Genomic DNA, 16,491 nt, shown 5'->3' on the forward strand with positions numbered 1-16,491 from the left:
TTCAGTGAAACACTTGAAAACCAGATATGTTTTATAACCCTGGAATGTAAAAAGTAACTCCCATAAGCTAATCACCACACACGTGTATAAGGCAGAGAGCTGGTAAGCTCCAACATTCTATTATTTTACCAAAAATCGCCATTACTAAGCTGCTTTTCCTTCATCTTACCTATTTACTGAAGAGCTAGTTGAAGATTTAGCATGAAATTATCCAGCTCAACAAGGGCAATTTTTGAATTTACCCAACTGCTTCCCCCCTTTAGTTTCTTCCAGTATATTTAAAGCTCATTTAAAATTTATTCAAAATGTTTCATCCTAAAATGTCTGTTCCATTGATCCATTATTATAAGTAAACTTGACTGCTTTATAGCATTAAAAGTTTCTTAGACAACACTGCTTTGGAGTGTATAAACCACACCATTTTCACGGCTGTTTTATAGTCAAATATAGGCTGTTTGTCTTGTTTAAAGATAACCCGTTTTCTATGTAATATGAATGTATCCTACTCATGCATATTTTAAAACTTTAATATATACCTGCATAGGATACCGCAGTAAGACATTTTTACTTTCAGCATTAACTAACCATATGCATGCTACTTTTCCCTGTATTCATTTTAGTCTTATTTTGCTGATAGATGAACTACTAAAACTGAATGGACAGTTGATTATCAGAGCTGTCAAGAAACAACATTCTGTGAAGAAATCCTAGAAAGGTTTTAAAATATTTTTCTTACCATTTTTAAAGTTTAAAACCAGCATTATACATATGTATCTAATAATGCTGTGTTTTTGCAGCAGATGTAAACTGCCAAAAGAAGTGCCTATAAGAGGTTGAATTGAAATTAGTTTTGTTAAGTTTGACTTTTGTATGGAATGTTACTTGCTTTTAATAAATTCAATGTAAAAAAATGCATAAAAGCTTCGAGTATCCATCTCTCTTCATATAGAAAACAGTATTTTCAAATTAACAGTGCATAAGTTATTTAGCTCAAAACTCCAGGAACAACTGCACCGCAAAAAAACCCACCCTCCAATTGAAAACTGTTATTAATAAATATCTTTACAAAGTTTAAGAGCTTAAAAAACTGAAAGTGCTGCTTTTGGTCTAAATGCATGGAACCCGAATAAAGTGAAATACATTATACACATGAACAGTGTGGCTCACAGCACAGACAAATGTCATTTTACAATTAATGGGCTTTAGGCACGTGCTTGCTTTTTACAGCAACACTACCAATTCCATAATGTACAGTATGTGTAGTAATGTTGTGCATGTCAAAATTATCCACAGTAAAAAAAATTAAAGGGCTCAATACTGCACTTGTGGCCCATTTCAAATCATGGAATACAAAAGATAGAATCAAAATTTAGTTAAAAAAAACACACACCACATATCCACTCTTGGGAAATTAGTTTTGTGCTTACCTTTTAAGAATTAAGAGTTTAAAAAGATAGGAATTTTATTGAAACAAGAGATTTATTAAACAGTACAGATGTTTGACTAAAATCCCATGAAGGCCTTTTTTGTTTGTACAGCCTTAAACTATTAAAGACAAAGTATACATGAAATGACTACTATATATATAATATATATAAAAAAGATATAAAATTTGCTCTGATGGATAAAGCGATTTGGACAACCAGTAAATCTCAACCACCACAGAAAGAAACATTTTACTGAGCAGCCAATTCAAATAAGGTGCCACCAGCGACCTTAATAGCCCGAGAAGCAGGGAGAGAGATGGGGGAGCCAAAGCATTTCTCCCCTAACCTCATCCTTTATAGGTCTGGTCCAAGATAACACGGGCAACATTCTGAATAATTAGATTGGTGTGTCAACACTGAGGCTCTATGTACAAAATGGAAACACTATACAACAGTAGTTAAGTATAAATGAAAACCTCTAACTCTGAACCGAATTTTGTGTGATGTTGCAGGAAGAGTTCCCAAACAGTAATGTTTATTTGGATGTTTTTCAGTAGAGTCCTCCAGTCTGTTGTTGAAACACGTCAATTGTGTCTTCATCTTCCATTTCCAACTGTTAAAAGAGAGGAAAGTTGTGAGAAGACTAGCTCCAATAACTATCATCGAAGTCTTGGTAATTTAAAGTAGGCATTTACAGAATGTCACCACCCACATATGTTCAGAGCCTAATCTTAAACTTGTTAGGTGAAAATGCATAATTGTCCATGAAAACTAAATATTTAACAGTGAAGAGTCCAATTCAAACAATATACAAAACATCTTTTCTTGATGTTGTGGTGCTACAAGGAAAAAGTGTAAATTGCACTAGACCTGGTTTATTGTACGATACTTGCTGCCACCTAGTGGATAAAAATTAAACAAATTCTAGGCAAAGCTGATCAACACTTGATAATGGTGTCAAGCCTTTGACCTTTGCAAAGTAATAAGCTAGACATTAAATTTATTGAAACATGCACTGTAATTCTAGTGCATTACTACTGTTTTAAACAAAAGCATTATGAAAGGAAATTTCACTTCTAAATAAAAATACTTTCATTTTCTCATGTTGCCAATTCATCAAAATAGCTAATTGGCAAAACAGTTCTTGTAGCACCTACAGACAGTCTAACTCAAGAAAGCAGTATTAAAAAAATTTGACTAACCAGGGTACAAGTTTGTTCAGCATCCCTCCAAATACTGTGTGGTTACTAATAATTTTACTACAACTGTTACTAATTGTGCCAATTCTCCTTTTAAATGTGAATCAGTTATAATGACCAATACAAAAAATCCTTTATAAATGTGGCCAATGAAAAATATCCATGTTAGCCCAGTTTAATTGGGGGAAATAAAATCTGCAATGAACCAGAAGCTTTGTTGAGCAGCCTAATTGAGATCAATAGACATTAACACTAAGAGGCATGTGAACATGAACCAACTACAGTATACCATATTAAGTCTTGTGTACCAGAGACAGCTAAAACCAGAGAAACACCAACTTAATTAAGCCTCAGTGACCAGACCGAGTGCTGAGATTCACAAGTCAAAAGAGCTATCTATAATGATGTAATAAAACAAACCAACTCAAATTATAGTAAAAATGACTGAATCATGATTGAAGTTATGACACAAATTGCAGTTGCTAAATTGACCACAGCCTGTGTTGAGCCCCTGTGATGGATGGATGACCTGTTCTGAGATCACTCCTCACTTGCTCTTGATGCTGCTCCGTGATCCTACCCTTGCAAAGCAGTTTAAGAAGATGGATGGATGCATATACCCAGGGCTTAAAGTGAGATTACTCACATTTCACAATTCCCTCAATTCTGCTCTTAAATACTTTATTTTAAAGCCAAAGCACTCCGATCTCCAAGCGTGACGAACTCAAATGTAAAAGTTGTAACGGATCCAAGGACGAACAAGATGCCAACAACAGTACGGCAAGAAATTTGGTTCCACTTAAAGCACCGCCTAGACCGTCAGTTTGGTTCTAACTGCATGCTATGGGTCTCCTGCATAGTATCTTTCCATGAAGCAAACATGTAGATCGTCAATCTAGTGGCAGTATACATTTGTGAAATAAGCTAGCAATTGTATGTTAAAAAAATAAGCAATTGTAACACAAGACTTTGTTATTGTAGTATAAAGAAGAGAGACTGCAATTCTCGTTTGGGCATCAATATTCAATGATGTCAATAACTGCACTTGGTAATGACTTTGGGAGGTGAACATGCCTCTCAGACTGAAAGGTCACCGCATGGGAGGACAAAGTGCACAGACAGTCTCCTTTTAAAATGACTGAATCTCACAAGAACCAGTATTTTAGAAAGGATAACCTACCAGCTTTTTAAAAAAATATATAGTATTGGTAGTACTAAGAATGTTGGTACTGCACTCATACCTCCACCACAAGTAGATAATTACTCTGGAAAGCACAATAATACAGGAGAAAAATGTGATTAAAAACACTGCTGCTGAAGTACCACAGCAACACACCAAAAAGAATAACTGCAGAGGTCATGTCTGGGAAAGCTTTTGTGAGAATTTCAGCATTTAAGTGCAGGAATAATTTGGTACATTTATATATTTAAAAAAAAAAAAACACCCCACACACAGACTCACAATTATATTTTTATGCCATTATGGAATTAGTTCAGAAACTGATTAACTCTTTTGGCCCTGACACCCTATTACTAGTGTGTGTGTATTTTTTATTTATATTTACGGTTTTGTAAAGCACAAGTATGTTTGCAGCCGTTGGAACTGGCCGTGCTTCTATTACTGCAGACTTCAGAGACTGACATACAGTCCAGGAAACTCGGAAGGGTAAACAAGTATTTGGCAGCTAATGTATAATAGTGATATAATTGTGTTTTTTTCCCCATTTGTTAGCTTCTGAAATAACCCAAAAGGTAGAATATCTCCCAAAATAAATTTTTCCCATAAAAACAGAAAATCCAGGGCCAAAAGGGTTAATGTGTGATTTTATAGGGAAATAACACACTTATCAAATGAGATATAATAGTTTCAACTTGTATTGTCACATTTGTAAGGATAGATGGAAAGATAACGAGAATAATTGCCTGTATGTCCTATACAGTCTATGTATAAGCAAAGGCCTCGTTTTCATTCTCTGACAGCAATGAGCACATCCATCCATTTTCTAAGTGGAGCATACAGTTCAGACCTCACACACATCCATAGTTGCAGCAGATAAACATCAAGACAACACTCAAACTAAATAGGTATTTAGCTTTTCTACAACGGCAATAGGAGTTGCTACATTTGTTAATATAAAGATAAAAAAAATACTTCAGTACTTTGAAAGACAAGGCACCTCTTCCCTATTAAAACAGCATGTACCGTTTAACAGAGACATGTAATCGTTGAAAAACATATCTGGCAAGGTAAGCAAAACATCATACTCCAAGGCTAAATAAGCAACCTGCCGATGCTAAATTGGTGTCATTTGTTTGGCTTTTTAAGGCAAATTAACATTCATTAGTATAACCGGCAAGTAAAAGCACACACATTTGAATAGTAAATTGAAAAACGTAATGCTGTCTTACAGTTACATTTATTGAGCACAGGTAACGATGGCCCAAGTTATGTTCAAATTCTGGATTTGTATGCCAGAATAAGAGAGAAAGTCTGATCAACTCACATGAGAAACCTTAAAAACGGTAAAACAAAGACTTTTACTGGAGTTCTGAAATATAGGATTAATGCAAAACAGAATTTCACACAGGAAGTTTTAAATTAGGACAATGTTAAAAAACAAAAAAGGAACAATTTAGAAAATTAAAGCAAAATAAATTGGTCATATGAAATTTGAATGAATTTACTTGCAAGCTAATTACTCTTTACTAATGGTTTTAGTAGTTAATGATGAACATCTAAAATCTCACTACAGAAAATGTTACAAACCTGGTTCACTTTAAAAGCATGTTCTTACCAAAAAATCACTTGGAGTTTGCTTTAGGATTGGCTCCAGCAGCCAATACTTGTTTACTCAAATGATAGTTGGGTAACTACTTGATGGATATACCAGTATTTTAAAAGTTATGGTTAATATTTATATATTGGATACTGTATTACAGAAAAAAGCACATTACTCCCTCCTACAATGAAGGTACTTTTAATAAAATGTCACTGAATGCAAGTTCTATGTTTGAAATTAAAAGACAGAGTATTGTAAAGTTTCACCGGTATTGGTATTGAACACAAATTCTGTAATCATGACATCCCTTTTCATAATAATGTTTTGTTTTTTCATTTCTTAAAACATGGATATGCTCTTTTTAATTATGGATGTAACCTCGATTCAGATCAGTACTCAACATTTTTGGCTTGAAAAGTTCATTTATTCAGAACGTTAAGACTTCTTCACTTAGACTTGTGTACCCTTAAGCCTGACTATAGGCTGTGAGAACAGATAAGGTACTTTTAAAATATACAAAAATGTTTCACTACAGAACATAAGTTTATGGAGGACATTAAAATACCATTATTGTGTGGAAATACCTTAAACACTGAACTTATCCCTAAATATACAAGATGTGCCATGTCGGTCCATATACTAAATGAAAACCATTAGAAAAAAAATCTTAATGAGAAGAATAAGAGTTTACAAAAGTACACCCGTCTAGGATGAAAAGAAACTATTTTCTGCTAATTACTCAAAAAAGAAAAGTAAATCTAGTCACTAGAAGTAGTTTAGAAGTGGTTTCTGAAACATTTTTCAACAAACACTTAAGGACATTGGTGTTTAACGAGGCATTAGATTTAGGGATGTTATATTAATATTTTAACCATCTCACCTGTGCAGGTGTGTCCGTTTCATTAATTGGCTGTCCATCGAACCGAAATCGTATCTGTCTCATTGACAAACCCTGAAAGTGGAGAAGTCAAGAGAATGGTTAAAGTAACAAAATTAGTTATTTTTTCTTTACAGTATTTATCAACAGAAAACATTTATGAAATAAGCAGCTGCAATATAAGCTAACTTTAAAAAATGTTCTGACCAACTGCAGTTATTAAAGCAAAGTTAACAGCAGCAAATTCTAAAAAAGGCAAACCAGGCACCTATAGATATAGATTCTAAAAAATAATTCCAATACCTGAACATACTAGATCTCCAAATGAGCTGGCCCGTTTAGGATTTATTAAAATCACTTGACATTAATTCATGCAGGAAATCTTGAGAGAATTACACAACACAAATCACTGAACCCTGCCATAATGCACTGCGAATATATATTACATACACATGGACAAATTTTATATTTGTCTAATCTTCAAAAGTAGAATGATCACAAAATAGAAGCCCTGTTAATATTGCATGGATAAACAAAACTACTTCAGGTAGCAGACCAGAAAAATCTATTAAATTAACACAGCATATTACTGTTACTGCTTCTAAATTTCTTTTAATGATTGTGACAATCTAACTTTTGCCAAGTTTCTTCCATATTTCTGCCACTTTGATAATTATTTCCCCACTATCTTAAAATCAGGTCCTTGGAGTGCACTTGAGATAGCATCAATGACCCACAAAGTCAATGATCATCTTACTTATCTTCAAAGAAGTGACAAACAGAAAGAAAAAGAACAATGCAGAAAAAGATTATAAAAACAAAAATGCACTGCACTTCAGGGATGTTTCTGACAAACAAAGCATTTCAAGGTGTTAATGTTCCCACCTGAGTTTATTGTAACAATAACTTAGATCTGTATTATTATTTACCTTTTTGACACCTGCATCTAAGGTGACTTACAAGACAGAATTTGTTACAACAATTTAAATATACAGTATATATCTCTATTTGGAATTGGAGAACAGTAAAGATAACAGACTTTCCTGGACCCCAGCAGTGGACTGAACGAGAAACCATGGGTTTCAAGTCCAACTGCCTTATCCACTATATCACAATGGTTATGGTATTTGTACAGACACATTTCATACCTGTAACAGTTGCTGTAGTCAGTCTTCAACACACGCATAATTCAATTCAATAAATTGGGAATTTATGTATTATGGAATATAGCTCAAGTACTGTATAAATTTATTAGTTCACTTGAACTGCTGTATTTTAACAGATCACTTTTCAAACCTCTGTTCCACCACAGTCCTTCCTTTTAATAGCACAGAAGAGCAAATGAAGAGAATGACACACATAAAAGCAAAAGCACACAATGTGCTGCAATTACCAATTAGATCCAACGTATTCAAAGATAACTATACCCACTTAAATTCAAAAAGTGAAGCAGAAGAGGAGCAAGGATTAAAGTGCTGCTCTTTGCACATTAGCAAGTAAAATGGATGGCTTGTAGACACCTGTCTGCTTTAGTAAGACCAAGTTTCATTTAACCATCTTCTTTGAAGATATGTAGAATACTTTTTCAAGCAAAAGTCAATGGCTTGTGCCTGTGTGATGTTCCAATCTGTTTACTTCTCTTTTACAGATGGAAGTTTTTGAAGAAACAGTGTACATGCTGCAAGAGAAATGGCAAACTCTTGTGGCTGGTGTGGGCTATTAGAAATTACCAGCAGGCAAACTGAGGCAATACTTCAGTTTTACAATGGATAAAAGCTTCAAGGATTGCATACTTACCATATATGCAAAGAATCAAAGTGAACATAAAGAACATGAACAGCACAAGTGTTTTGGAAAAATGTACAACTGCTATTTACATTTAACTTTAATCCCTGTTAAAAATAATATATTTTCACCAAGAGACATCAGTAGATGGTAGAGTGCCCTTAAATTTACTATCTAATACTGCATCCATTACTTTACGTAACTGGCAATCAAAATCATGTGCCACTTTATGGAACCAAGAGATACTTAGGATAATTTATACTATAAATGGAGTTGGAAAATAAAACCAAAATAAAAGAAAAAAATAACCAACCTTAAAAAAAAAATAAAAAAGTTCCCTTATCCACATGAATTTTATAAGTTAATGCATAAACATGAGTTAAGATACAAGAGAGACTACATGAAGCCAGATACAAAACTATGCATAAGTACACAAGGCAGAATGAAAGTTACTATAACCAAACCAAGCAGTACATAATATTTTACTAGGACGAAGACAAAGCGAGCCACCCAGTGGAATAAACTCATCATCACTATCCTCCCCTTCACAGATATTGGGCTTGAGCATCCTGGACTTCCATGCACTGGCAACACTTTGTCTTGGAAGCGGATGACCATATATTTTTACACTAATAATTTGGCAAGCTATTCATTCCAGAAAATTTCAAATCCAATGCACCAAAACAGCTGATGTCATGTTTATGTTCAACCATATTTTTGTGACAGTACTCTCTAGTATTAATTACCAATTTGCAAATACCTAACCACATATGGTTGTAAGTATTTAACATTCATCCTTTCCCTAGCAATGTCCCAAATAGAAAGCATGTGTGAAGCAATATGGGGCACCAACTACAGTCTGCCACAACAGGTTATTACTCAGTACCTCTGCAGCACCATGCCATACTACTTAAAGTGCAGCCAGATAAAGTATTCACAGCGCATCACTTTTTCCACATTTTATTGTTACAGCCTTATTCCAAAATAAATTAAATTCATTTTTTTCCTCAGAATTCTACACACAACACCCCATAATGACAATGTGAAAAAAGTTTACTTGAGTTTTGCAAATTTATTAAAAATAAAAAAAACTGAGAAATCACATTTTCATATTGTAAGTACTCGCAGCCTTTGCTCAATACTTTGTCGATGCATCTTTGGCAGCAATTACAGCCTCAAGTCTTTTTGAATCTGATGCCACAAGCTTGGCACACCTATCCTTGGCCAGTTCCGCCCATTCCTCTTTGCAGCACCTCTCAAGCTCCATCAGGTTGGATGGAAAGCGTCGGTGCACAGCCATTTTAAGATCTCTCCAGAGATGTTCAATCGGATTCAAGTCTGGGCCACTCAAGGACATTCACAGAGTTGTCCTGAAGCCACTCCTTTGATATCTTGGCTGTGTGCTTAGGGTCGTTGTCCTGCTGAAAGATGAACTGTCGCTCCAGTCTGAGGTCAAGAGCGCTCTAGAGCAGGTTTTCATCCAGGATGTCTCTGTACATTGCTGCAGTCATCTTTCCCTTTATCCTGAATGGTCTCCCAGTTCCTGCCGCTGAAAAACATCCCCACAGCATGATGCTGCCATCACCATGCTTCACTGTAGGGATGGTATTGGCCTGGTGATGAGCGGTGCCTGGTTTCCTCCAAACGCAACGCCTGGCATTCACACTAAAGAGTTCAATCTTTGTCTCATCAGACCAGAGAATTTTGTTTCTCATGGTCTGAGAGTCCTTCAGGTGCCTTTTAGCAAACTCCAGGTGGGCTGCCATGTACCTTTTACTAAGGAGTGGCTTCCGTCTGGCCACTCTGTCATACAGGCCTGATTGGTGGATTGCTGCAGAGATGGTTGTCCTTCTGGAAGGTTCTCCTCTCTCCACAGAGGACCTCTGGAGCTCTGACAGAGTGACCATCTGGTTCTTGGTCACCTCCCTGACTAAGGCACTTCTCCCCCAATCGCTCAGTTTAGATGGCCGACCAGCTCTAGGAAGAGTCCTGGTGGTTTTGAACTTCTTCCACTTAGATGATGGAGGCCACTGTGCTCATTGGGACCTTCAAAGCAGCAGACATTTTTCTGTAACCTTCCCCAAATTTGTGCCTCGAAACAATTCCTTTGACTTCATGCTTGGTTTGTGCTCTGACATGAACTGTCAACTGTGGGACCTTCTATAGACAGGTGTGTGCCTTTCCAAATCAACTGAATTTACCACAGGTGGACTCCAATTAAGTTGCAGAAACATCTCAAGGGTGATCAGGGGAAACAGGATGCACCTGAGCTCAATTTGGAGCTTCATGGCAAAGGCTGTGAATACTTATGTACATGTGCTTTCTCAATTTTTTTATTTTTAATAAATTTGCAAAAATCTCAAGTAAACGTTTTTCATATTGTCATTATGGGGTGTTGTGTAGAATTCTGAAGAAAAAATGAATTTAATCCATTTTGGAATAAGGCTGTAACATAAAATGTGGAAAAATGATTGCGCTGTGAATACTTTCCGGATTCACTGTACTGCCTATTTATCATACAAACCAAACTACTAAAAGTACAATCTTTTTGTCGCAGAGTTGTATAGTTCACTGTTTCACATAAAAAAAAAATAGGTAAAAATTAAGTGTTAAATTTCCTTATTTGGGTGACTTCTATGAAGCAACTTACATTTCAATTATAACACTGGTTACAAATTTAATTATTTCAAGTAAGAGCACAGGCAGGTGAAATAACTTGCTCAATATCACACACAATCAGCAGTGGGATTCGAAAGTCTTAACCACTACGCCACACATTAGAGATTTTTCAGATAAACTAAGTAAGCTATTTTCTTTTGAATTATACAATGCCTTCTCATTCCATACCTGTCGCTCACAATAAGCTTTCATAAGCTTACTCAGTGGTGTATGCCTTTTGATCTTGAATTGAACCACAGACCCATCTTGTCCAGCAACTTTCAAGTTTATGTGATCGTTGTTTTCTGTCTTGACACCTTCCTACAAAGGAAAAAAAGAGCAGTATAACAATAACTCATTTCCAGGTAAATCTGTCACTAATAACAAAGCCCTAGTTTCCTCTTCAGAATTTTAACAAATGGTTCTAAATCTAACTTTGAATTATTGTTGGTAGGATAAATCATGTTACAAACTTTATTCCACAACAGACCAAACGAAACAAGGTACCTCGTCAGTAAAAAAATAAAAAAATGTATGCATGAACAGTACAGCAACATAGCCATAACCAATATAAAAATGGAAATGTTCCAATATTATAAAGTAAAACAACTAATAAACATCTATCACGTCTCACAATTGATTATTACTTTGACAAGTTTTCAGACAATCTCTCATACTTATGGTGCTGGACCTACCAAAAGCTATCAACTGCCCAATCAGTTTCTTTTTTAGCAACTAGACTGACCTTTAAATCAACTAATTTACATAATTTAGTTAAATATAAAAAGCATTAAAAAAAGCTTGAAATCCTTTAGAAATTCAGAATTTACATCATAGAAAAATTGCCTATTTTAATAGGCCATGCACCTTTAACATTTTATTTAATAATTTCGATGCCTACTCATCTTAATCAGTAAAAAAACAGACAATGAAATGAAAAATGTTTTCGGCTCTCTTTTCATCTGTTCAAAACTGACTTATCAGGGACACCATTCACCGGAGTGAACAAATACTACATTTCCATTTAAAAATACACTGACTTTAACAACTGCCAAAGTAATATGGTTATGACAAGCGAGACGATCAGTCCACCAACCGAGACGATCAGTCCACACTATCTGTAAAATGACACTATTATGGTTGGGTAACTTAAAAGTAGAAATATCAAGGTCTGATTTCTGTTTTTATAGTGCTTAAGAACAAAAAAAAACACTTAATAGTAAAACTACCCTATTATGCAAACTTTGCAAAAAGGTTGTGCTAGTGTCTAGTAGTTCACACTGTCATCAATGTGTTATTCTTTCATTCTTTTGGGGTGATAACCTATACGTGAGACAATTTCCCCTCATTTTTAAGAAAGGTTTACAAAAGGTAAAAACTTGCAAAAGCACAGGTTATTTTACCCCATTTCAGCAACTGAATGCTTTTCAAAACAGTAATTTTTTATGTTCTGGCTTCCAGCATAGGACTAAGCGTGTGAACGTGATTAATGCTAAACTAACTCCGAGGACTGCAAGGCTACATCCAGTCCACTACATTTTCATTTAAAAATTGAAAACGATCTCAGACCACATTAGAATCTTTACACTGTTTACAAAATGATCTCTGTCCACACCAAAATAACATCACCAGCCAGTGGATTTATCACAGAACTGTAGCAACTGCCAAATCTGCCTTTTGCACAAGTTTGCATGCATACAGTTAAGCCACACCACAAGCATACAAATAATGCCATGGAAAGCAACTATTCTATGTCCACTATGTAGGATTTTTCTTCCATAATTTGTGACGAGTCACGGATTGGTGTAATAAGCCAGATCCAATCAATATAATAAGCAGGTATGAATCAGAGCAAAAATAAGAGCTTGCATTTTTACAAAAAGTCCATGTTTCTGCTCATCCACATGGCTATGTCAACATTGCATTTTGATAAGTATACAGCACTAGATTGTGTGTTCATAAGTCTCAGCTTTCTGAGGTTAAAAACAAAATAGTAAAGTGAACAAAGACAAAAGCAGACTAAGTTCTGCTTTTTAAAGCAAAAGTGTAGTAGTGTGGACGTAGTTTAAGCCAATTTGGTTCCAGTTTGTAATCCAATCCTTTTACTTCAATTTTAATGATTTGCTGTTCTGAATTCTTATATTTCCAAATAAAATAAAAATGGCAACTCAATGCACATAATTGACCTCACCATTATGAAAGCCATGACAGGCTCTTCTAAGTGCCCAAAGAATGTACCATTCTGTAATCTTCCTTGTGCCAATTTCTACTGAAATCTGGTGCTTTGTAAGACAATATTAAGTAACCCTACTGTTGTCATTCGGCAGAGGCACATCTCGCACTACCTATAATGCTAATGAAACAAAAAAAATGCATGTTAAAGCAGTAACTTAATGAGTGCTGGAGATATTAATGGCAAGATGTTAAATTATCCATAACACAAACTAGAAACCAATATAGTAGGAATGCACCACTTAAATGTGGGCTAAAAGCAAAACTCTGAAAACGTATCGTGAAGGAAGGGGGGGATCTGCAACAAGAATGGAGTTGACAATCTGTAAAGCATCTGCTAAAACATTAATGGAAGTGGGACGGTGGAAAAGCAGGATACACTATTGCAATAATATAAAACATATACGTCTCTACAGTTTGTATCAACCAACTATCATTCATATATATATATATATATATATATATATATATATATATATACACACACACACACAGGTATATACATACACACACACACAAAGTATAATGTAGCCACGTATAAACTGTCCCGGTTTATGAGAGTTTATGTGGACTAGTGTACAATGCAATAGCCCGAGTATGGTTCCCTGTACATAGTCATTTCATACTTTCACCCAAAGATGTCGATACAACCCTGAAGCGGACTTAGAAAATGACTGGATAAACGTGTATCGGTGTTTATTTCCACTCGATGTTACCTGTTTTTAATATAGGAGAGGCTGAAGTTCAGCAGCAGGCTCGAAAAAACACAGGACAATGTGAAATCCGCTCGAGGGAGATACGGCGCCTTAGGATGCACCTTTCCACCTCACAAAACAAGCCGTAATTAACGGGGTGTCATCTCACTTGACCGCAACGATAACAGAGTGCTTGCCGAAAACAGAGGATGCGCTCCATGCGGCGGACAGTTTGAAGGAAAAGTGCCGCAGAAATGCCGGCATCCCTCCCCCCTCCACCACCCCATGCACCTCCAGAGATGGCGCGTAAAACCGCTGCTACTATCAAGAGAAAGGTTAGCTGAAGAGATCGTCACCAGAACAGATGCCGAGCGGAAAGCCATTAATAACATTTTCTACTATTAATGGTTTTACTTCAGTTTCTTCTTCGCTTTATGCTTACACTAAGAAACAGGAGACGCGAAGATGCAGGCCTGCCAACTCTGACAGAAAATGTCTCCCAACAACAGCAAAACAACAAATATACTAGTTTATGGCGAACAAGTCAACTCAAATAGTGTGTATTTAAGAAGTTATCTTACGCTTGGCAGCAACCCCTTCCGGTCCTAAAGCCCGTTCACGTCTTTACTGCGGTAGGGATGATGTATCCAAAGGAGTTAACATACGTCAGTGTAGACAGAAACGAATACATTTTCTAATTTTACATATCTTTCCTACTCAGACAAACAGCCGAATATAAATATGTTATTCACACCAAATTAAGATTTTAAAAAATAAAAATAAAAAAACACTCACCTTGGGTTTTTCATCCGCCATGGCTGTTTCTCTCCGCGTTTCTCTACGCCGCCACACAAAGAGTCCTCGAGATCGCGCACGTCCGCGCCGCCGCTATATAAACCATTCGTACGTGCGCGATCCCGAGACATCGCGCTTGCAATATGCCTTGCACACATTGGATGTTTCGAGTCACGTGTTTGAAAGCCTCGCGCGTGCAGAGACTTCCGTGACGTCAATAGCACTCTATTCCTCTGTTTTCGGGCGCGCAAACTACGCGGGCACGCGCTTGGCGTAAAAAGAAAAAAAGGCCTATTTATTACAAAATATATTTAATAAAACCATGTTTTAACATTGTAATATGCACCGTTTGATCTATTCAAAACGTCTTTTTTATCAAGAATATATAAATCCTGTTAATTCAGCAGGCAATATGTGCAGCTATAATGGATTATTTCTGGAAAATTCTGAAGGATGAGGCCTAGTGAAGTGGCCATTTTGTTCTGCCATATATGGTAATGTGATTTTAAAATAGGCTGCTCTCCTCCAGAGTACAGGGCACGGCTTGAAATATGGTTTTATCATGTCCACATTTAATGATATTATCATTTCGACATGTTTTACTCTTATTGCCCATTTTGAGGTGGGGAATGATATCGTCATTTTTAATTGTATAGAACTCAACATTTGCCATTGTTTTTTACGTTCATATATTTTTTAGTTTTCTTCACCATCATAACGATAGGTAAATAGATAGAGACATAGATTTGCAGCACTATATTAATCCTGGAAAAGAAATTCACTGAAGGATCAATCTTTTCAATTAATACAATTTCATTTAATAAATAAATACAGACATACATAAATAGATAGCTTGTTTTACCTATTTTGGCTGAATATTTTATTGATGATCATTTACATACTTTTAGATTGCATATATATGTTTCATAAGATTCTCATAGTATAAGATATTGTGTCCTACAGTGTTGGCGAACGTTACTTTTAAAAGTAACAGCTTCTTTACTCATTGCTTACAAAGAAAGTAACTAAACATGCTAAACTGTTAAGCATTACAAATAGTACATCGCTTTTGCATTACATTTTGTTCTTCTTTATGAAAAACTGCATATTTTCACCGGCTAGCTTTTAATAAATGCTAAGCCCATAGATCGAGTAAATAGATTATACTTTATCTGGTAGCGCTGCTGCCACACAGTTAGAAGACCCGGGTTCGCTTCCCGGGTCCTCCCTGTGTGGAGTTTCCATGTTCTCCTTGTCTCTGCATGGGTTTCCTCCCACAGTCCAAAAACATGCAGGTTAGGTGCATTGGCGATCCTAAATTGGCCCTAGTGTGTGCCCAGCCTGGGTTTGTTCCTGCCTTGTGCCCTGTGTTGGCTGGGATCGACTCCAGCAGACCCTCGTGATCCTGTGTTAGGATATGGCAGGTTGGATAATGACTGACTGACTGAATGACTGACAAGCAACAAATCCCCCCAAATCACATATAAAAACATCTGGCTTGGATTACAAAGGGCCATTGCCGTCAATTCAGGGTTGTAGGTGGGAGTAAGATGAGGTCAGACCTGCTCAGATTGTGGTCACAGGTTTATATTTAAAGGCATTAATATTTAGATAGAGTAGTGTTCATGAAAGGAACAGGCCTAACAAGCCTTGACTCCTTCTTTGAAGTCACCAGCATTAAGAATGATTCATCAAAAAGATATTGGTACAAAGTGAATCATTTCTGTTGCTGAGTGAGCCACGTTGATGTAACTTACTTTTTCCAGAAAGTGACTTGGATAAATTCAGTCTGCAATTCAATGCCTGGATCACACGCTACTTTTAATTATACTTTGCTCCCTTTTTCGTCACTGCACATTCATAAAAATCTCAAGTACTACTTCATTTTTCACTTAGCCTGAAGAAACCTGTCTACCATTAAAATATTGTCTGCAATATGAAGCATAATCCGGTTCTCTGCAGTACTCAAATATCTCAGTGCCGGGACTTTAGCTATATCTCGCTATGAGATATAACAGATCAAACAACGTATATGAAAGCAAT

At 36.1% G+C, this 16,491-nt stretch overlaps 1 protein-coding gene across 2 annotated transcripts; it reads right to left on the reverse strand.

The window, feature by feature from the left end:
- Positions 1-1,437: 1,437 nt before the first annotated feature.
- sumo2a (small ubiquitin like modifier 2a) lies at positions 1,438-14,554 on the reverse strand. Of its 2 annotated transcripts, none has more exons than XM_039739946.1 (4): positions 12,918-13,021; positions 10,916-11,047; positions 6,287-6,358; positions 1,438-2,040 (listed from the first exon to the last, which is right to left on the reverse strand). In XM_039739946.1, exons 1-4 carry the CDS (start codon positions 12,930-12,932, stop codon positions 1,978-1,980), a joined length of 282 nt encoding a protein of 93 aa, XP_039595880.1. In that variant the 5' UTR covers positions 12,933-13,021; the 3' UTR covers positions 1,438-1,977. The 2 variants fall into 2 exon arrangements, with proteins under 2 accessions (XP_039595880.1, XP_039595879.1); XM_039739945.1 differs by lacking the exon at positions 12,918-13,021 and adding an exon at positions 14,449-14,554 and having other exon boundaries at positions 1,445-2,040.
- Positions 14,555-16,491: the final 1,937 nt, after the last annotated feature.

Source organism: Polypterus senegalus, chromosome 17 (genome assembly GCF_016835505.1).
Source record: "Polypterus senegalus isolate Bchr_013 chromosome 17, ASM1683550v1, whole genome shotgun sequence".
NCBI lineage: Eukaryota > Metazoa > Chordata > Cladistia > Polypteriformes > Polypteridae > Polypterus > Polypterus senegalus.

What these genes read in the sequence shown, in the direction of transcription:
- sumo2a (XM_039739945.1), bottom strand. Translation starts at nt 14,469, where the DNA reads ATGGCGGATGAAAAACCCAAG. An exon ending in TGGCGGATGAAAAACCCAAG is followed by an intron (nt 11,048 to 14,448) that starts GTGAGTGTTTTT and finishes TTTCCTTTGTAG; the next exon opens with GAAGGTGTCAAGACAGAAAA. An exon ending in AAACGGACACACCTGCACAG is followed by an intron (nt 2,041 to 6,286) that starts GTGAGATGGTTA and finishes CTCTTTTAACAG; the next exon opens with TTGGAAATGGAAGATGAAGA.